This window comes from Xiphophorus hellerii, chromosome 3, assembly GCF_003331165.1.
Source record: "Xiphophorus hellerii strain 12219 chromosome 3, Xiphophorus_hellerii-4.1, whole genome shotgun sequence".
In the NCBI taxonomy this organism is placed as follows: Eukaryota; Metazoa; Chordata; class Actinopteri; order Cyprinodontiformes; family Poeciliidae; genus Xiphophorus; species Xiphophorus hellerii.
The window spans coordinates 1,914,313-1,936,281 of record NC_045674.1 but is presented as its reverse complement, the minus strand read 5'-3'; the positions used below and the strand labels follow the sequence as shown (position 1 = coordinate 1,936,281).

At 39.3% G+C, this 21,969-nt stretch overlaps 2 protein-coding genes across 2 annotated transcripts; both read left to right on the top strand.

Moving 5' to 3' along the window:
• The first annotated feature begins 3,466 nt into the window (after window positions 1-3,466).
• LOC116717236 (CD209 antigen-like) lies at window positions 3,467-12,533 on the top strand. The gene is made up of 7 exons (XM_032558458.1): window positions 3,467-3,608; window positions 5,740-5,792; window positions 7,213-7,314; window positions 8,180-8,626; window positions 9,061-9,215; window positions 9,322-9,437; window positions 10,712-12,533. Exons 2-7 carry the CDS (start codon window positions 5,741-5,743, stop codon window positions 10,857-10,859), a joined length of 1,020 nt encoding a protein of 339 aa, XP_032414349.1. The 5' UTR covers window positions 3,467-3,608; window position 5,740; the 3' UTR covers window positions 10,860-12,533.
• A 515-nt stretch (window positions 12,534-13,048) lies between these two features.
• On the top strand, window positions 13,049-20,728 carry LOC116716274 (CD209 antigen-like). The gene is made up of 7 exons (XM_032557198.1): window positions 13,049-13,208; window positions 15,643-15,713; window positions 16,944-17,057; window positions 17,930-18,376; window positions 18,851-19,005; window positions 19,112-19,227; window positions 20,502-20,728. The coding sequence occupies exons 2-7, from the start codon at window positions 15,644-15,646 to the stop codon at window positions 20,647-20,649; spliced, it is 1,050 nt and encodes a 349-aa protein (XP_032413089.1). The 5' UTR covers window positions 13,049-13,208; window position 15,643; the 3' UTR covers window positions 20,650-20,728.
• Window positions 20,729-21,969: the final 1,241 nt, after the last annotated feature.

Sequence of the window (21,969 nt, the reverse complement as noted above, 5' to 3'; positions counted from 1 at the left end):
CTTGATTCTTCCATGCATGTTTGAGAAACGCTGTAATCTCCTGTGGCAACAATTGAGCCGTGCAAAACGTCTATTTGGACCCGACACCGCCTTCCAGTCGCAGCTCATCCTTATTCTGCCCCTGCTTGTATGTGTAGGCAAGACCAACAGATAATTTATCTTCCAGAAAAGCAGCAGGTTAAGATTCCCTTCAAAGCTTTACTTAAGAATCAATGCAAAACTGTAAAAAAACAACTAGTACAAATATGTCTCGGTTACATTTGTTTCCTCTGCATGAAAAAATAACATTCATTAACTGAATAAAAACTGGAGCAGCTTTATGCTAACGTCTGTGGAAAAACCCACATAAATGGTAGCTGTTAGTGATTCAAGCAAACAAAAGATATAAAAATGATCTTTGTTCATATGAAAACCTCAGTATCAGTTATACTGTAAACACAAACATATGATGCAGAGTAAGAAAGCTGTTACTGTTTGGCTTTCTCACAGAGCTTAATGCCCTTTATGTCCCAAATTTAAAATGTCCGCCTGGATATTTTTGCTTATTCTAATTGTACGCAGTTCTTTAAATGTCCTGTGAGTAAATATATTTGCGCGTTTATCCATAACAACTGGAACTTTCCATATGTAGAGAGTTATTTTCGCAATGTACCATCTATTAAGTGAGTGTTCTTCAGATTAATTTCACTCATTGCTAAGGTGGGGGTGAAATGATCGTAATAACCCGATATTGGCTGGAAAGCGCAACGTCTCCCTTTTCAGAAACTGTTGGAATTTTTCAGATAGCGCAAAATGTGGCAGAATTATGGTACTGCAAATTTGTCTGGATCACCGGCGCTCCGTTTAGGACTTAAGGGTTTAACACTATACAGGGAAACACTGAAGATACAAAATAACACTGCTGTGAAAATTGTGACCACTAGAGGTCCTGCTCTACTTAGTGATGTACCGACAGAACATTATTCTCCCAGGCTAACATAAACCTTTATAACACTGCTCCCCTTTTATAAGTAAAACAACCTCAGAGACAAGTCCAGAATAAACCTTTTTAGAAAGGGGAAGAGCGCGGCGGGTGTCTTTATACAGGCCAGCAGAGAGACTGAACACCTGTCTGTCCGCTGACCTGCAGTTGATGCTTACGGTAAGTGTAGCTTTACAGACAAACAGGAAAATAAATTTCATATCATCCCGGTCTCAACAAGTGGGTGGTGGAGCGCAGTGTGGCGGTACAGAGCTGGCAGATGTTTCTGTGTGACGAAGGAACCAAATCCAGTCGTTCACAAAGAAACGAGCTATAAATGTCTGGGCAAGCTGAGAGTTCATCCATTAAATCGACTGAAGATGAATAAATAAAATAAAGACCGGACGTTAGACATTTTTATAAGTATCTTTGTGAACCTACTCCTTTATTATTAAATTGAATATAATTTCAGATTTTTGTATCATTTTTGTCCAGGTTAACTTAGAAACCGAACTATTATTGTTACAAGTTCGTTTTCCAAACTGCAGAAAGGTAATTGCTCAAATGTGAAAGTTTGAGTCGATGTTGATATTAAATAGTAACACTGCTGTTATGGTAGAACTTACCAATCTTTTATTTGATCAAATTTTATTCGATTACTCAATTAATCATCAAAATAATAGATGGATTACTCGATTACTAAAATAACAATTACCACAGCTCTAAAGATAATGTTAATATAATTTTCATGTTGTCCAATATTTTTTTTTTGCTGAAACTGTCCAATCAAAATAAATCGCTGCATTTGGTTCACACAGCCTCTGTGTTCTGTTAAATTATAAATAAGGTTTTAAATGTATTTTTGAAGTGTTGGATCAGAACACGGTATCGCCTGACACTCAAAATAAAAGACAGTGATGGGCTCATGCCTATTCTGAGGTTCATGGTTCTGTTTTAAAGGTTCTGGATGAAGGAGGAGCTCAAACCTCCAGGACCAAAAGCCAGGCTGATGCCAGGAAGAAATCCCTCAGAGAGCTGGAACAAAGCAGACAGTTTCTTCCAGAACAAATTCATCTGTGAGCATGAAGCTTTCCAAAGGTGCATCTAACTGACTCTTCTCTTAAAGTTAAGCTCAAAGGAAAGCTCAACTGTGTCATGAATTTCTGTACATAAAGTGTAACATCATGACTTTAATAATCTGCTGGTCGTTTTGTCTCTTCATTCTTAGTGTTTATGAACTCTCACCTAATGAACCTGTGTGTGTTGCACAGCCAGGGTTAGATTGAAATAAATTGATCAATTGAAACGAGCTAAAAAGTTTTTATTTGAATGATTCATCATTTTTTTCTTTTCTCCCAAAAACTGGATGACAAAAACCTTCAGTCTGGTGCTTTGGGCTCAGATATTCCTTTTTACGCCTTACAGATCATCATATTTCCGTTTATTTCTTGTTTCTGTTGTTTTATTTATTTTGACATTTAAAATGCCTTCCAGTTTCAGTGTTAAATGTTCATTATAATTTAAAGTTTATGGATCCTTGAGAAAGTGTTCTTGCATTTTTATGGTCTCAAAACATCAATATTGTTGTTTACTGCATTAACTTCTGGGACAATTTATCATCCAGCAAAATTTGTTACTGTGACACACCTAGCTGAGCGTTAACTGTTTTTTAGTTTGTGCCACTGGAGTTACAGAGCAAAAAAAGAAGCAAAAATCAAAATGTGTCTTACAACTTAAGATTTTTTTTACATGAATAAAAAATATAAATAACTCAATATAAATAACTGGTTATGTTTTTGTGTATTTGTGGTAATGACAGTATTTGGCCTCCATGTTGTGAGTCTGACGCTCCTGCTTTGCTGTTCATTTTAGGTTTCAACCCTAAGATTATAAATGCCGCATATGTAGCTACATCTTTGAAAAATTACTGCTCAACAGTAAATTTGCTAACTCAAGTTAATGTAAAAAGTAGTCATCCATTGAGTTACTCAAATAAGAGTAAAACGTATTTAGTAAAAAGGCTATTTTACTGATGAAAACTTAAATTATTTAATATTTAAAATTGACAACATCACAGACCAAAACTTAAAGTTATGTGGAAGTATTTGTATTTTAAAGACCAAAATAAAAATAATTCATATGAATAACAAAATCAGACAAACAAAACATTTTTTCAAATCTTTTTTAAATACAGAACTTGAGAAATTTTAACAAAAACTGCAGGTGTGTGTCTTTGTCCGGTGGAACAAGCTTCTTCTTCATTCACAGTGGGTACATCCACTATAGAGAATCCAAATATTTTACTCCAGAGTAATACATTTTACTCAAGTAAAAGTAAAAAGTACAACGCAGCTAAAATACTCCTAAAAGTATTTTTTTTGTTTTGTTTTGTTTTTTTTTACAAAAAGCTACTCAAGTACATGTAACTAGTTACCACCCAACTTTGTTAACTGTTTTAACAATTTATTTACAGTCTCTGGTGACGTAGGGCTACGGCCGTAACCGAAGAACGCTTTGAAAACATCGCGTACGATGTGCACATCCGCCGAGAGCGCAGCGAGTCCGTCGTTAGATAGAGACGTTGGTCAGTTCAGCGGACCTGCCCGGCTTGAGGCCGAATCCATCCCGAAGTTATCTCTTTTCACAGGTAAGTTAAGTATAGAAGTAACAGATAGGCGCCGTTGTTAGAAGTGTTTGTAAGTTCAGGGCAGTGTTTTATTGACATCGATTGCATTTTGAGATATTTAGAAGTTACTGTTTGCCGCCGCTAGCCTAAATGCTAATTACTAATGTAGGGTTTGCCAAAATACAGGACAATTGTGACATCGTTGTACAATATTTCTTATTAACCTGACATTTTAGCTACATTTAGGATTACCACCTGTCCTATTTATCCGTCCGCTGCGTAACGGCGCTGCCAGCAGGAGCTGCTGTCCTGGTTGCCTAGAGACAGACACTACACACCGTGACGCTTTCTACATCCGCGCGTTTTTTAAATGTCCGCTCGTTAGTCCACCACCTAATCAGAAGCGAAAACTCACAAAGACAGACGTGAGTTAGTTGGAAGACGCTCATGCCAAGCTGAACAGTGACAGAGAAGTCAGGAAGTACCAGCTTCTGATCTTCATAATTGTATTACTTTTCAGTACGTTGAACATAATGGCTGAGTTCACACTGCAGGCTTTAATGCTCAATTCTGATTTATTGTAAAAACTCCCTTTTTTTTGCATGGTCGTTCATAATTCCCAATAAATGCGACTGTGATTTCCCGTGTGTGAACTGCAAACCAGTACCAGTAGCAAACGATCTTAAAATGTCCCGCATGCGCAGTAGAGTGCGCAGTAACGTCACACGTAAAGAGCGTGCTCAGTGTTTGCGGAAGTAAAAATAGATGCTAATGGTGGAGCCTACCTTACAATTTTGAAGTTGTTGTCTAACCGGAGCCAGCACATTAACAACTTAATCCTCATTATCGTCCGCCATGGTGGATGTTTTTCTTCCCGCTTGGGTTTATCAGGGCGCAGAATAGTGACGTTTGTCGAGCATCAATGACGTTTGAAAAGCTCAGATACAAATTGTCTTCAGAACCAAATATCCAAGATTCCTGGGTTGCATTTGTAAAAATCGGATCTGTGCTGTTCAGACTGTCATAAAAAATCAGATACAAGTTGCATTAAGTCAAAAAATAAAATAAATAAATAAAAATAGGATTTGGGTCAGTTCGGGCTGCAGTGTGAATGAAACCAATGTCATAATCCTGACCATATTGCGAGCAGGTTTTTAATAATTGTTGAAGACCAGCAACACAAGGACTAAAAATAACCATGTCATCTGTATACATGAAGTGGTTAATTATGATCCCACCTACATTCAGCACACCCTCTCCCACAATTTTGTAGCCAGTTTGATTAATCATCCCTGTATACTTTAAAAAGCAGAGGACACAGAATGCCTCCCTCCCTGTGCAACCCTGTTCCTTATTTTAAAAGGACCTGTCGATCTGGGAACCCCTCTGTTGTATCGCTTATAAAATAACTTTTCATGATTGACATGGTCAAAAACATTCCAGTTTGAGACATCAGTAGAACATAAACATTGTGAAATTGGGTCAATTATACAAACATAAGATCTCTCTCAAAGCTAAAATATACAGATCTGTGCCATGGTTTGATTTAAAGCCAAACTGATTATCAGAAGTAAGGAGAAAATGTTCTATCTTATCAATATAATCTTTTCCTGGACAGCACACTGGCTAAAGCTATGGGCCGATCATTTACTTTGCCACCTTTGTCTTTCATAATAGTCTCTAATATAACAGCTAAATGTGAGGCAGGCAAAATGCCATGGACTAAAAAACCAGAAAAACACAAGGCAGACAAAGGAAAGAGTTTTCTGCTTGAGAATCTTAACACCTCATCCATTCCACCAGCCTCATTGTTCTTTACGCTCATGACTGCATTATAAATTTCTTGAGCTGAAACTTTCATATCTTCATCATTATTAATACTGCCCACCTTAAATGAAGAACTTTTAACACAGTTAAATAGTTCATAATAAGAAAAATTTTACTGGGACTTTAGTGTTTTAATCCTGGAAATGTTCTTCAGGTGATAGAAGACCAACTTTATAACTGTCTTTATGTTCTGATGCTTCATCAAACCCTGATGTTGTCTTTTAAAAGGTGGAAGAGGAAATCGCCTGCTTTCCACTGAGCTACAGCTCAGAACAGGCAAGGAGACGTTGGACATTTTCTAATCTTTATTATTTTCTCTGTAAAGGATGGGGAGCAGCAAGGATGATGACTCCGATCCTACACTGGGTAGCACAAATGGTAAGTGACTCAATATATGTTATATATTTTATGAGGATTGAAAGGTAACAGTATTATCCAAATGCTCTTAATTAGTTATAAGTTATAGTGGGATTTTTTTTACATCACTTCATCTCTTTGCATCATCGGAGAAATCTCTTGGCAAGGCAAGTTTATTTTTATAGCCCATTTCATCAACAATTCAAAGTTCTTTACATGGTGGAAACATAAAAATGCAAGATACTGAAAAAGATCCGTTGTTTTTACAACAAAACAACAACAACAAAAAACCGCCAGTTGTGATTACTAGAAACATTAAACAATACAGTAGATATGTAAACAGCTTTTGCTGACCAAACAGTAATTATGGTGTTAAATTGTAAAACAAACCGATAATTACTCCAGTAACCCAACCCTGTTAAGTTTTTAACTCTGTGCGCGGTCTGGCTGGGTCACACTGACCCCATGTGCGTTTTTACGACAAGGTTTTTTTGTGTGTGTTTTCGGAAATGGACTATCTGAAAGGACTAAGGCCTCAACGTGGGTCATGCTTTGCCCCTGCGCCACCACAGCACCCCAGAAAAGCACTATTTCAACATATTTTCCGATATATTTTTACGCAAGTAAATGTAAAAAGTAGCCATCTGAGAAATTGCTCAAGTAAGAGTGAAAAAGTATTTGGTAAAAAAAAAAAAAAAAAGCTACTCAAGTACTGAGAAACTGATCAAATTATCAATCATTTAATATTTAAGAATTACATCATCAGACTGACCAAAATGTAGTTATGTAGAAATATTCTTATTTTAAAGATCAGAATGAAAATAATTAATATAGTCACCAAATAAAATTAGACAAAGGGGAAAAAAATCAAAATCAATTTGTTTCAAAATAAAACTTATGAAACTTGAACAAAAACTGCAGGTTTGTGTTTGTGTCTGGTGAAGTTTTGGTTAAAATATTATTATGCTTTATTCAGTGAAGTTACTCACAGTGAGGATTCAAAAATTCTACTCAAGTAGCAATATTTCATAAAGTTGCCCAAGTAAAAGTAAAAAGTACAGTATAGCAAAACTACTCCTAAAAGTACATTTTTGGAGAGAAATTACTCCAGTAACTCAACCCTGTTAAGTTTTTAACTCTGTGCGCGGTCTGGCTGGGTCACACTGACCCCGTGTGCGTTTTTACGACAAGGTTTTTTTGTGTGTGTTTTCGGAAATGGACTATCTGAAAGGAAAACCCCCTGCTTCCCCACTGTCCGACCGTGACATCAGCGCTCCTCCTGAGCATTGCACTAGGAGCGCGTTGGGGTTAAAAAACAAGGAAGCCGCATATTAAGAGTATCCTCAGTGGAAAAGACAAAAAACAGCTGTAGCTTTTTTCTGTGTTGGCTGGAGCTCAGCTTAAAAGGGTTTGATTCAACCACAGTTTCACTGTTTGTCAGGTGAAAAAGAAGAAGATGAACTACCATCACCCTTTCAGTCTCGTCTGTTCTTGGCGTGTTTGGGGATTTTTGTTGTCCTGGCAGCTGGAGCAATCATCTACAGTGAGTTACATTTCAGCATTTAGCTTGTTTTTTCAGCAATTAAAGTGAAGACTTCCGACATAAAAGCTCCATACGTGTATAAAATAGTATAATTAGCAATAAAATTGTATAGCACACAATATTAGCACATTAAACATCCATTCATTCACTGGTTGTCAATGCAGGCTTGTTGGGCAGGTTCTACTTCTAGTGGTCACTGTGCAACAGACAGGCTACCCAGGGGTGTTAAACTCCAGACCTCAAGGGCCGCTGTCCTGCAACTTTTAGATGTGCCTCTGCTGCACCACCTGAATAGAATAATTGGGTCATTAAGGCTCTGGAGAACTGATCTACACAAGGAGGAGGTGATGAAGCCATTTCATTCCAGTGTTTTTTACCTGTGGTACATCTAAAAACTGCAGGTCAGCGGCCCTCGAGGACTGGAGTTTGACACCTGTGGGCTACACCTTTCATAAGCCGCCAGTCCATCACACAGCAACACGGACACTATCAGGGCAAACTACCATGCACACACTCATACCTGAGGGCAGTTTAGAGAGACCAATTAGCCTGATAGTCATGAGTTTGGTCTCTGAGAGGAAGCCGGAGTACCCAGAGAAAATCTGAGGATATGCAAACTTTATGCATACAGACTCCAAGGATTCAAACCCTGGGCCTTATTGCTGCAAGGTAACAGTGGTAGCACCATGCAGCCCCCAAAATAAGCATGTTAATGAAATATTGAATCAGTTTACTGTTCTTTGGTTCTAAAGTGAGAATACTGTCTGATATCCTGAAAAGATCTGAGAGAGAAACTGAAAATGATGATGCTTCTCTGATACAGATAAATTCACTGACTCTCTGACTAATTTGTGTGTTTTTATAGTGGGCATAACGATGACAGTGCAACAGGACAGTATCAATTACCTTACAACAGAAAAGCAGAAACTGATTAAGGAAAAAACGATGATTAAGTTCCGCAGGTTGGACCAAATGAGCCAAGAGGGAGAGCAGATGTTCAGAAATAAAGAGGAGCTGGACCGAGTGAGAGCTGAGATGAGTCGGGCGATGGAAGACATAGGACATCTGAGTGCAGAAAAGGAAAATGTTTTGCTCAAGAGAGACACTCTGAGTCAACTGAGAGCGGAGCGTACCAAAGTGAGCCAAGTGAAAGATGAGCTGAGCCAGGAGAAACATAAGCTGAATCGAGAGAGAGATGAGCTGACCCAACAGATTAATAAGCTGAGCCAAGAGAGAGAAGAGCTGAAGGAGAGTCTGGAATTCATCCAGAAGTTTGACACATTTTCAGTTAAAGACAACTGCCTCAACAAAAGTGATTAGATTTATACATTACCTTTGAAACTTCAGTTATAAATAGCTGTTCAAAACATACCTAACCATTATAATCACAGGTACGGTGCTGATGTCTGACAAGGTGAGCCAGGGCCTTGGCTGGGGTGGAGAAAATTTGATTCAGTAGCAACAAGTTTAGAGTAAAGTTTTGATTTCAGGGAATACAGTTGTTTTTGAGTGAACCGAGCACCGAGCCCTGTGGTACGCCACTTCTAACTAGAATGGTAGCTTAACCTGATCACTTTCCATTATTGATCTGCACTCTACCTTAGAAATCTTTGCTTAAGATATTTTGACTATAGAAACAGTAAATATACACACAGGGATATCTTTTATACATTTATTGTTCTTTTTGATGTGATGTTACTAACGTTTCACTTCTTTCTGATCTTTCCCCTTGTCTGATGGATCCAGTATGTAAGCCCTGCACAGGTGACTGGATTCTCTTCAAGAAAAAATGCTACCTGTTTTACGACAAACCAGCTCCTTGGAAGACCTGGGAAGAAAGTCGAACGCTCTGTAAGAAAAATGGAGCAGATTTGGTTGTTATTAATGATCTGGAGGAGCAGGTAAAATCTAACGCCACGCTAGAAATCTGAAGCTAATCTGGACATTTCTGGAAAATTGATAACTCAAAGTAAAAAGGTTTATGAGAATCTAAAAATCTGTTTTCAGGAATTTGTCAGTAAACACATCAAGTACTACCATAGTGAATACCATGGATACTGGATGGGATTACAGAAAGTTAACAACACCTGGACCTGGGTTGATGGACGTGTAAACAGTCTTGGGTAAGAACTATGATTTAAAAATATACATATTTAGGTCAAAATGTAAATATATATTGACAAGCTTGTAGAAGAGCTAAACTGTGACAACGACTCCAGGATCTCCAGGACTTCTTCTAAAACCAAACCTTGGTGGACTGTGAGATATGTTTGGGTTCATTGTTCTGTTTGGACGTCCAATGATGTCAAAGCTTACTGGGCTTCCTCAAGCTTCAGGCGTCCTCACAGACAGCAGGACAGTTTCTCCCAGGATATCCTGATTCCTGATTGAATCCATCTTGACCTCCACACTCTGCAAGTTTCCAGAGGAAGGGAAGCGGTCCCAGAGCATCATTGGGTCCCTGCCGTGCTTCACAGTGGGCAGGTTGTTCTTTTCAGCAGGAGCTTCAGACGTCTGATCAGACTCAAGAAGTTTTGAAAAAAAAACAAAACCTTCTTTATCTTCCTAATATAGCTATGAGCAAACTGCAGCTGGGTTTTCTTGTGCCTTTGGGTCAGTGGTTCTGTAGGTGATTGAGTTCAGGCATGGAGACCTTCAGTCCTCAGTTTGTCCTCACTGTGGGACCTGAAACCTCTGTGGCTGATGCCACCAAGCCTTGCTGCTGGTCTTTTGCAGTCAGTCGATGGTTTTTGACCACCTGCCTCCTTGGGAATGTGGCGGCTTTCTGTTTCAGCCACCAGGGGGCGTAGCCATTGTCCCTGTAACTTTAAAGTTGGGTTTTATTCCTCCAGCTTAATTCTATGAACATTCAGGGCATTTGCTACCTTTCTGCTTCTCTTAATGGTAATGGGTTTCCCTGAACCTTCTGGAGGCTTCCTTGGACTAGGCCATTATTGTAGCACCAATGAAACATTGAGGTCAGTAATCAGGGCATTTGAAGTGTTCTTCCTCAAACAGGATGGGTGAGGGCCGTCATTGTTACATCAGGGGAGATCAAGATAAAACACCTGGTTTACAAACGCAGGCCCATCTGAAGAAATCTGTTCAGAGGGAGGAATAATTTTAATACTGCGTCATTGAAAGTAGGATTTCATGTTGAATTTGGATAAAATATATTTGTTACATTAGTTCTACTTAAGTGTTTAACATGTTTTAGATTTGTTTTTTGAAAATGTTTAAGAAAGTTTCAGTTTAGTCAAAAATGTAATTTTCTGTTTAAGTTGAACAGTTTGGTTTCAGTGACAAACATGTAGATGCTGGCAGTTATCAGTTTGATGTCAATGAGTTGCTGTGTGATTTTATTTAATGTTCTGGAGTTCATGTTTCTGTTTTAAAGGTTCTGGGCGAAGAACACGGTCACCAGTCCGGGACCAAAAGCTCTGGTGATTCCAAGTCAAAATCCCTCAGAGAGCTGGAAGAAAGAAAACAATGAGTTTATGAACAAATTCATCTGTGAGCATAAAGCTCGACTGAGGTCCAACTGACCGACTGTCCTCTGAAAGTTTCATGCAGGAATGCTCAACTCTGTCGTGAATTTCTATATACAAGTCATCATCACCTTAATAATCTGCTGGTCGTTTTGTCTCTTCACTCTTAGTGTTTATGAAGTCTCACCTAATGAACCTGTCTGGTTTGCACAGGCAGGTTTAGATGATATTTTTCTGCAGCTGCTCAGGAACCAGACTGTCTCTCCATTGTTCAGGATTCCTTATCTTTGGTATAAACCCATGTGTGGACTGCCTGACAGAGCAAACACACATCATGTAGTTATGTACTTAATTCAAAATACAAAAATACTTCTATTGATCCGAACGGGAAATTAATCGTTGTTGTAACTCATATTAATTCAAATTCTCCAAATAGTTATTGTAGATAGTGATGGCTGTTGGCAGGAAAGGTTTTATAGCTGTCTGTATTACAGAAAATTTGAAGAAGCCTCTGACTGAAGACACTGTTTTTCCAAGACCAACCAGTCATGAAGAAGATCAGGGCTGTCCATTATTTTCTTGATTTTGTTGAAAGTCTCCTATTTTGCAAAATTCACATTCTCACATTTCACATGTTTCCATCTTTCCATTTGGGCGTCTCCTGTTTCTAGAGACAATGCAAGAGCAAGAAAATAAAACAAAACACCCAGCAGGTTTTTGGGAATAAATGTTTCGCAGGTCGTTTTTGAAACGATCTGTTTCAAAAACCTCTAAATTGATGCATCACAATTTTATACCTAGCAAACCCTGAGCCAAACCCAGTCCCTCACCTGGCAACCCAAGTGGAGCTCCGCCCTCTTCAGTCCAAGTTATCTCTGTACAATGGCTGCTGGGGTCTCTAAAGACCAGATACATCAGTGAGCGTGAAGCCAGTAAGGTCCAACTAACTCTCTTAAAGTTATAGTCAGTTAGATAAAGGAATACTCAACTCTGTCATGAATTTCTATACCAAAGGTATAACACTATGACTGATAATCTGCTGGTCATTTTATCTCTTCATTCTTAGTTTTTATGAACTCTCACCTCATGAACCTGTCTGTCTTGCACAGCCAAGGTTACATATTGTTTTTCCGCAACTCCTGTGGAACCAGACTGTCTCTCCACTGTTTAGGATTCCTTATCTTTGGTATAAAACCCATGTGTGGACTGCCTGACAGGTCAGACTCTGAGTCTGACCGGGAGCTGTAATCTGACCTGTTCATGAGTTTCTCATCTTGTGGCTCTCATCGCTTGCGCATGGCATTAAATAAACCTGACAGTGATTTTCACTTAACGGAGCTTGGAAATTTGTCTTTTTCCACAACAGTCGTCTTTATGGTTTAATGTCAGACATGCATGCATCCTGCAGAGTGGCACAGTTGGTAGTATGGTAGCCTTGCAGTGTGGTTTCGCTCTGGGTACTCCAGCTTCCTGCCCCAGTCCCTATCACTGTTAGGTTAACTGGTCTCTCTGAATTCACCTGAGGTGTAAGTGGGTTATTTGTCCTGTCTGTCTCTGTGTTGCTCTCTGATGGACTGGCGGCATGTCCAGGCTGTACCCGCCTCTCGCCTGATGACCACTGGAGACAGATGTGTTGGTGATGATGAACGGTTCTTTATGCGTTTAAAATATTAAAAGGATTCAATAAAAGAAGATATATTATTCTCTGAATAAAACACATTCAAATATAAACTAAGTTCAGTGATTTCATTCAAACGGTTGCAGATCATTTTTTATTTAACTCATTGTTGCAAAACTTCAAAATGAATCTGTTATCTTGCAGGTCTAAGGGCATTTTCCCAAAACGAGGATACCGGATTAAGCCGGGATTTCAGGCATCCTTGCTGAATTAAGCCTCTATTTGGTTTTCACAACAGCACTTTATCCTGTGCAGCTAACCTGCTTCAGACAAGGCTAACAGTCAGGCTTAGTTAATCCTGGAGCGTCTGTTCAGTCAGCGGTCACGTCGGTCAGAAACCAATGTGTTTTTTCCGTGATTCCGTTTTAGAAAAGGGAGATTGGCAAAAGAAAAATATTCAAATTTAAAATAATAATAATCTGGCATTAAATATTTTTGTTATTGTGCAGTTGAATTGATTAAAGGATAATTAAACGTCTTAATCAGTTGAGGTTAAATTTGAAATATAATTTGTCCATCTGACTCTGAAGGATTCAATATGTCACAATAAGGGGCCGAAGAACGGCTTGAAAAGAGCGCCTACGATGTGCACATCCGCCTAGAGTGCGCAGCGGTCCGCTGTTAGGAGGCGGAGTGATCCGTTGGTCAGTGCAGCGGTCCTGGCGGCGATTCCGTCCCGGAGTCCTCGGCTATCTGGGATCAGAGAGGAAGCTGGTTTCACTTCACAGGTGGGTCCAGTGGTAATATGTACCACTGTTAGAAGTGTTTGTTAGTACAGGGCAGTTTTTATTTTACTTAAATCGATTGTATTTTGAGATATTTCTGTGTATTAGAGGTAACTGTTTACCGGGCTAGCCTAACTGCTAACTACCGTTAGTAAAGGATTGCCAACTCAGCTTCTCCAAAATACAGACAACTCAACTGTGACATTATCCTACAATATTTGTTTATTTCGCCAACATTTGAGTTGAATCCATGTAAAAATATTTTTCTTTTTTTTCTTACATTTTTCCAGCTGGTGGTGGCCTCAGTAAAAAGAAGGATGTTTGAAAAGCAAGACTGCAACTTCAAGCAAAGTGTAAATAGATTTAAAAACAAATGGAATACCAATCCGCATTTTTACTCAGAAGCATATAATTTATTTATCATTAAGCTTTTCTTAAATCTTAATGATAAATGAAGTTTGAAATAAGCTTATTGTAAGGTTATTCTCAACGAGAACGCTTTCATGGAGATTAAATTCTCTTGTCCATTTGAAACCTTTATGGCATAATTGCTAAAAGCTTTAATGACGTCACAACTGATATGTTTAACCCATCGACTCTTTTGTTCCCATTTCTTTCTTCCTTTTGTCTCATTTTCGTTGTTGGAGTGCCATCTAGTGTTTGTAGGATGCAGTTAAACACGAACAACGTTGGTTACTTATTGTAGCCCCAGATTCTGAGTATCGGCGCAGCCTGAACGACAGAGGCCTCCGCACAGAGCACAGCTGGAAACTACCGCTGTTAACTGCCGCTAACCTAAATTCTAACCGCTGTTACTCGGAATGTTATAATGTTGGCATATTTGTATAAGAAGTTAGGCCGTAACTGTTTACTGCCGTTAGTATGAAAGCTAACAACCGTTAGCAGCTCTGTAGAAGTTGGGGAGCTTTGGTTACCCCGTCCTTGATTTTTAGGCTAGAGGATAGTTAGAAGAGATGTTATATCTTAGTTCAAAGGACTTGATAATTATGCGTATAAAATAGTGATTTATTTCTATTAGTGTAAACCAAGTTTATACTAATTAACATGTTATATTTTCAGTTTGTACAAACTGTAATTATTAACATTTTAGTCTTATTAACATTTTAGTCTACCTTGTGTAAACCCACAAGGTTACTGAAGAAACTGATTCCAGTTTTCACTGAATAACAGATACTTTCTACCAAAATCAGCCGTCTGCAGTGTGTAACAAAGACACTGACAGGCGGTCCTAGCCTATTCAACATGCTGTGTTTTATCAACCATCCAGACCTCTCAGGTCTTCTGGTTCTGGTTTGCTCTGCATCCTCAGAACCAGAACCAAACATGGAGAAGCAGAATTCAGTTTTAATGCTTCTCTAATCTGGAACTAACTTCCATAAAACTGTAAAACAGCTGAAACGCTGAGTTCTTTTAAAGTTGCAGTATGAAACTTTTAAAAATATATATATTTTTTAACATATTCGTTACAAAAATACAACAAGCATTTAACATTACATTTTGTCAAATCAATGTTCCAGTTATTATTAATCAAAGACAACTCCAAACAGGTGGGTGTTTAGGACAGTCTGATGTTTAGACTGTTTCTGAGGTACATAAGATCTGTGGATTAATTTGAAGCTGCAGTTTGTAACTTATTAAAAATATATATTTTGTAAATATTTGTTAAAACTCTCCATGTTGTGACAGTTTGTCATGAGACAGATATTCTGTGAAATCTCCCTGAGCTGCAATTGCTGTCTGAAAACAAATGGCTGTTCCCAACAAAAACAACCCATCAGAGCCGCCAGGAGGGAGGTCCTAGTGTTGTCAATAAACCTCATGTACTCGCTGCTCAGTGTGCTAATGGTGAATAAACACTTTACCATTTTTCCACTGTCATTGGTGGCCATGCTAACTATACTGAGCATTCTCAAAATTCTCTGCTAACTGCAGCTTAGCAGAAAGCAAGTGGGGGAAAGGAATGAGCAACACCACGCAAGGTTGTGATTGACAATGCTAAGACACGGCTCCTGGTTCTGATTTTTTGTTCGTAGTTGGCACTCAGAGAAGGTAGAGGAGATCAATTTCTTTCACAGGTTATCTGTCTCATGCCATACCGTCAGGGCAGAGTGACGCAGCTGCATCTGTCTGAATGATTAGATTTTTTAGTCAGACCTGTGAAGACACAGTTGCAGTAATCAACACAATGAAAGATAAATACATGGATGAGTTTCTCTAGATCTTGTTGCAACATTAATCCCTTAAGCCTGGAAATGTTCTTCAGGTGATAGAAGGCCGACTTTGTTCTGATGCTGCATCAAACCCTGAAGTCTTTTAAAAAGTGGAAGAGGAACCTGCCTGGTGCTACAGCTGAGATCATTCAAGCAGATGTTAGACATTTTCTAAAATCTGAATCTTTATGATTTTGCTTTTAAAGGATGGACGACAGCAGGGACAATGACTCCTATCCTGCAGTCACTAGTAACAATCGCAAATATTCTCGTGAAAGTAAGTGACTCCATATATATTCTATGAGTATTAAAAAGTAACAATACTGCCCAAATGTACGTAATACATGACTATTTCCTCTGTAGGAAGCTGCAGTGTTTTTTTACATCACATGTAAACCTTGAGGCTTAATCTCTTTGTATCATTGGAGAAATCTCTCGGCAAGGCGACGTTATTTGTACAGCACATTTCACCAACAAGACAATTCAAAGTCCTTCACATGATGAAAACATAAAAAGGGGAGTAGCTACAATGCAGTGGCATAATAAAGGAAAGTAAATATGATTTGGAGTATGGACTAATATTAATATTGTTTCTAGGGGTGAACCAGTTTATCGGCCAAGAAAGTATTGGAAATGATTTCTTTAATTTTGGGAGCTTGATGATCGGCCGATACTCACATGTGAAGCCGATCTTATCCACTGATGTTATGGATCTCAGAAACGGTTTAAAAATCAGCCACTGTCCTCTTCTGCTCTACAGTGAGAGAGGTTTGACTGACAGACCGACCCACCAGGTCATCTTTGCACGTTTGCAGTTAACAATACTCACCACACTGTTGCCAACTCAGCGACTTTCTTGCTATATTTAGCAACATTTCAGACAAAAACTTTAGTATCGTCCAGAATCGGAATTGGTAGGTCAGGCTTTTTAAAGATTAGTAATCGCCAAACCATCTACCAATTGAACAGTAGACCTTCTTTGGTCTATATGGTTGGTCTCCAACAGCTGGTTGCAGCTCTTGCTGCAAGCCAAAAGAACTACCAACCGCGCCACTGTGCAACTCATGTTCAAACATTCAGATCTTAATCTTGAACCTTAGAATGACGTCAAACAAGACAAACACAGTGTGTTAGATCCATACTTATTTCTTGCTCTCTCACTGATACATAGCATGATCCATGTTATTACCCAAGTGGTGGGTGTCCTAAATAGATACTCCATTGATGCTCCTTATTATCAATATAAATTGTCTAGCCACTGTTCAGTACAATCCAGAAGGAGTCGTCGTCTCTCTGCCATTGTACGGCTCAGAGGCAGATCGGCTGTCCGGTCTGGTCTGACCCAGCTGGTTGTGTTTACCTAAACCACTGAGTCACAGCTGATTTTCCATGTTTTCCTGTCCTGTTAAACTGGCGCTAAGAAAATAACTCATACCCCTCTACAGGCATCCAGGCCCTCTGATGAATTATAACTTCTATACCTTATCAAGTTCATTGTTTCTTTCAGGTGAAGAAGAAGAAGCAGAGGAAGAAGCAAAAGAAACATCACCACTTCAGTCTCATCTGTATTTGGCGGGTTTGGGGATTTTTTGTGTCCTGCTAGCTGGAACAGCTATCTACAGTTAGTTTAATTTCAGAACAATATATTTTCATTGTCTTCTTTTATGACATGTTTTTAGAGGTTTAAAGCATCAGGATACAAGTGTCTAACAGTAGGCAGGGATATGAATGTTGATAAAAAGTCAGGGACACTGAAGTGTCACCAAGAATCAATTTAACTTAATGCTGCTCAGCTTGAAACCTGTAAAGGTGTTAAAGTTTAATGGAAGATCTAAAGTTGTGGAGAGGACGATGTCTGGCTTGTGAACCTCAGGATCTCATCTTTTTCATAGACGATGTGTTTCTGCTAGTTTCTTCAGCTCATGGTTCCAGTAAACTCCTCTAAGTCTGAGGCCATGACTCTGCACTTTGCCCTCTGAGTTGGCAGTAGTCTCTGCCTGAAGTGGAGGAGTTTAAAGACCTTGGTGAAAATCAGCCCAATTAAAGTGAAGACTTCCAACATAAAAGCTTCACACATTCATAAAAGAGCAATAAAATTGTAATAAATGTAAAATTATATAAAACATAGTATTACAAAATTAAACATCCACCCATCCACTGTCTAAACTTAGCTGTCAGTGGAGGGTTGTTGGGCAGGTTGGTGTATTTCTACTGGTCACTGGACAAGAATGTCCATTGGTAAACTTTATGAATACAGACTCCCAAGGATTCAAACCCTGGACCTTATTGCTGCAAGGCAACAGTTCTACCGCCATGCAGCCCCCCAAAATAAGCAAGTTAATGAAATATTAAATCAGTTTACTGTTCTTTGGTTCTAAAGTGAGAATACTGTCTGATATCCTGAAAAGATCTGAGAGAGAAACTGAAAATGTTGATGCTTCTCTGATACAGATAAATTCACTGACTCTCTGACTAATTTGTGTGTTTTTATAGTGAGCATAAAGGTTAACAAGCAGCAGGAAAATATCAGTAATCTCACAAGAGAAAAAAAGAAACTGACTGAGCAAAGAAAGATAATAAAGAACCAGGAGCTGAGCCGAGTGAGCCGAGTGGGAGAGGAGCTGTTTCAAAAGAAGGAGGAGCTGAGCCGCATGAGAACTACGCTGCAGCTAGTGAACGGAGACAGAGCGTTGCTGAGCCGAGAGATGGAGCAGCTGAGCCGAGAGACGGAGGAGTTGAGCCAAAAGAGAGATGAGCTGAACCACTTGTACAAAGAGAAAGATGAGCTGAGCCACACAAGAGATAAGTTAACCCAAGAGATTAAAAGGCTGACCCAAGAGAGAGACAAGCTGAGCCAAGAGAGAGAAGAGCTGAGGGAGAGTCTGGAATTCATCCAGAAGTTTGACACATTTTCAGTTAAAGACAACTGCCTCAACAAAAGTGATTAGATTTATACATTACCTTTGAAACTCTGGATTATTTGTGTTATATTTAGAATATTATTATAATCTTCAGTTACAAATAGCTGTTCAAAACATACCTAACCATTATAATCACAGGTACGGTGCTGATGTCTGACAAGGTGAGCCAGGGCCTTGGCTGGGGTGGAGAAAATTTGATTCAGTAGCAACAAGTTTAGAGTAAAGTTTTGATTTCAGGGAATACAGTTGTTTTTGAGTGAACCGAGCACCGAGCCCTGTGGTACGCCACTTCTAACTAGAATGGTAGCTTAACCTGATCACTTTCCATTATTGATCTGCACTCTACCTTAGAAATCTTTGCTTAAGATATTTTGACTATAGAAACAGTAAATATACACACAGGGATATCTTTTATACATTTATTGTTCTTTTTGATGTGATGTTACTAACGTTTCACTTCTTTCTGATCTTTCCCCTTGTCTGATGGATCCAGTATGTAAGCCCTGCACAGGTGACTGGATTCTCTTCAAGAAAAAATGCTACCTGTTTTACGACAAACCAGCTCCTTGGAAGACCTGGGAAGAAAGTCGAACGCTCTGTAAGAAAAAAGGAGCAGATTTGGTTGTTATTAATGATCTGGAGGAGCAGGTAAAATCTAACGCCACGCTAGAAATCTGAAGCTAATCTGGACATTTCTGGAAAATTGATAACTCAAAGTAAAAAGGTTTATGAGAATCTAAAAATCTGTTTTCAGGAATTTGTCAGTAAACACATCAAGTACTACCATAGTGAATACCATGGATACTGGATGGGATTACAGAAAGTTAACAACACCTGGACCTGGGTTGATGGACGTGTAAACAGTCTTGGGTAAGAACTATGATTTAAAAATATACATATTTAGGTCAAAATGTAAATATATTTTGACAAGCTTGTAGAAGAGCTAAACTGTGACAACGACTCCAGGATCTCCAGGACTTCTTCTAAAACCAAACCTTGGTGGACTGTGAGATATGTTTGGGTTCATTGTTCTGTTTGGACGTCCAATGATGTCAAAGCTTACTGGGCTTCCTCAAGCTTCAGGCGTCCTCACAGACAGCAGGACAGTTTCTCCCAGGATATCCTGATTCCTGATTGAATCCATCTTGACCTCCACACTCTGCAAGTTTCCAGAGGAAGGGAAGCGGCCCCAGAGCATCATTGGGTCCCTGCCGTGCTTCACAGTGGGCAGGTTGTTCTTTTCAGCAGGAGCTTCAGACGTCTGATCAGACTCAAGAAGTTTTGAAAAAAAAAAAAAACTTCTTTATCTTCCTAATGTAGCTATGAGCAAACTGCAGCTGGGTTTTCTTGTGCCTTTGGGTCAGTGGTTCTGTAGGTGATTGAGTTCAGGCATGGAGACCTTCAGTCCTCAGTCTGTCCTCACTGTGGGACCTGAAACCTCTGTGGCTGATGCCACCAAGCCTTGCTGCTGGTCTTTTGCAGTCAGTCGATGGTTTTTGACCACCTGCCTCCTTGGGAATGGGGCGGCTTTCTGTTTCAGCCACCAGGGGGCGTAGCCATTGTCCTTGTAACTTTAAAGTTGGGTTTTATTCCTCCAGCTGTAATTCTATGAACATTCAGGGCATTTGCTACCTTTCTGCTTCTCTTAATGGTAATGGGTTTCCCTGAACCTTCTGGAGGCTTCCTTGGACTAGGCCATTATTGTAGCACCAATGAAACATTGAGGTCAGTAATCAGGGCATTTGAAGTGTTCTTCCTCAAACAGGATGGGTGAGGGCCGTCATTGTTACATCAGGGGAGATCAAGATAAAACACCTGGTTTACAAACGCAGGCCCATCTGAAGAAATCTGTTCAGAGGGAGGAATAATTTTAATACTGCGTCATTGAAAATAGGATTTCATGTTGAATTTGGATAAAATATATTTGTTACATTAGTTCTACTTAAGTGTTTAACATGTTTTAGATTTGTTTTTTGAAAATGTTTAAGAAAGTTTCAGTTTAGTCAAAAATGTAATTTTCTGTTTAAGTTGAACAGTTTGGTTTCAGTGACAAACATGTAGATGCTGGCAGTTATCAGTTTGATGTCAATGAGTTGCTGTGTGATTTTATTTAATGTTCTGGAGTTCATGTTTCTGTTTTAAAGGTTCTGGGCGAAGAACACGGTCACCAGTCCGGGACCAAAAGCTCTGGTGATTCCAAGTCAAAATCCCTCAGAGAGCTGGAAGAAAGAAAACAATGAGTTTATGAACAAATTCATCTGTGAGCATAAAGCTCGACTGAGGTCCAACTGACCGACTGTCCTCTGAAAGTTTCATGCAGGAATGCTCAACTCTGTCGTGAATTTCTATATACAAGTCATCATCACCTTAATAATCTGCTGGTCGTTTTGTCTCTTCACTCTTAGTGTTTATGAACTCTCACCTAATGAACCTGTCTGGTTTGCACAGGCAGGTTTAGATGATGTTTTTCTGCAGCTGCTCAGGAACCAGACTGTCTCTCCATTGTTCAGGATTCCTTATCTTTGGTATAAACCCATGTGTGGACTGCCTGACAGAGCAAACACACATCATGTAGTTATGTACTTAATTCAAAATACAAAAATACTTTTATTGATCCGAACAGGAAATTAATCGTTGTTGTAACTCATATTAATTCAAATTCTCCAAATAGTTATTGTAGATAGTGATGGCTGTTGGCAGGAAAGGTTTTATAGCTGTCTGTATTACAGCAAATTTGAAGAAGCCTCTGACTGAAGACACTGTTTTTCCAAGACCAACCAGTCATGAAGAAGATCAGGGCTGTCCATTATTTTCTTGATTTTGTTGAAAGTCTCCTATTTTGCAAAATTCACATTCTCACATTTCACATGTTTCCATCTTTCCATTTGGGCGTCTCCTGTTTCTAGAGACAATGCAAGAGCAAGAAAATAAAACAAAACACCCAGCAGGTTTTTGGGAATAAATGTTTCGCAGGTCGTTTATACTTAGCAACCCCGAGCCAAACCCAGTCCCTCACCTGGCAACCCAAGTGGAGCTCCGCCCACTTCATTCCAAGCTACCGCTTTACAATGGCTGCTGGAAAAGGAAAATGTTCAGAGAGCTGCAAAGCTTCATTTTATTTTTGCCATCAATGTCATTGTGATGTTCTCAAAGAAAGTTGTATTTTGCACCAATCAGCTTAGGAAGGATTCCTCTAAAACCACCAACAGAACAGACAGGATTTACCACAAAACCTGGACACAAGGAAGACTCTGTTTCTACGGTTTGTCACAAATCTGCAGTCTTGTGTGCTTTGTATTGTTGTTCAGCATGAACATGATTTGTCATTTAGCATAAGCTAACGCTGAACAATAGCCTCTGCTAGTCCTGTGTCTGACGGTATTGTCGGAGTTGAACTGGAAGTGATGGTCTACATCAGGGGTCTCAAACTCGCGGCCCGCGGGCCAACTGCAGCCTTCGGGACGATAGTTTGTGGCCCCCGCCTTAATATGAAAGTTTAATGTTAGTGCGGCCCGCGAGTTTGATATAATTGGCACTTTTCAGTGTTGTGGTCGGAGCTGAACGAACTTACCAATCACAGTGGAGTATATTGCTCTCGGGGGCGGGACATCG

Bases quoted from the DNA above. Each gene is read 5' to 3' on its own strand.
- LOC116716274 (XM_032557198.1), top strand. From the start codon at position 15,644: ATGGACGACAGCAGGGACAATGACTCCTATCCTGCAGTCACTAGTAAC. The intron at 15,714-16,943 runs GTAAGTGACTCC...TGTTTCTTTCAG, and splicing joins TCGCAAATATTCTCGTGAAA to GTGAAGAAGAAGAAGCAGAG. The intron at 19,228-20,501 runs GTAAGAACTATG...TCTGTTTTAAAG, and splicing joins GGACGTGTAAACAGTCTTGG to GTTCTGGGCGAAGAACACGG.
- LOC116717236 (XM_032558458.1), top strand. From the start codon at position 5,741: ATGGGGAGCAGCAAGGATGATGACTCCGATCCTACACTGGGTAGCACA. The intron at 5,793-7,212 runs GTAAGTGACTCA...ACTGTTTGTCAG, and splicing joins TACACTGGGTAGCACAAATG to GTGAAAAAGAAGAAGATGAA. The intron at 9,216-9,321 runs GTAAAATCTAAC...ATCTGTTTTCAG, and splicing joins TTAATGATCTGGAGGAGCAG to GAATTTGTCAGTAAACACAT.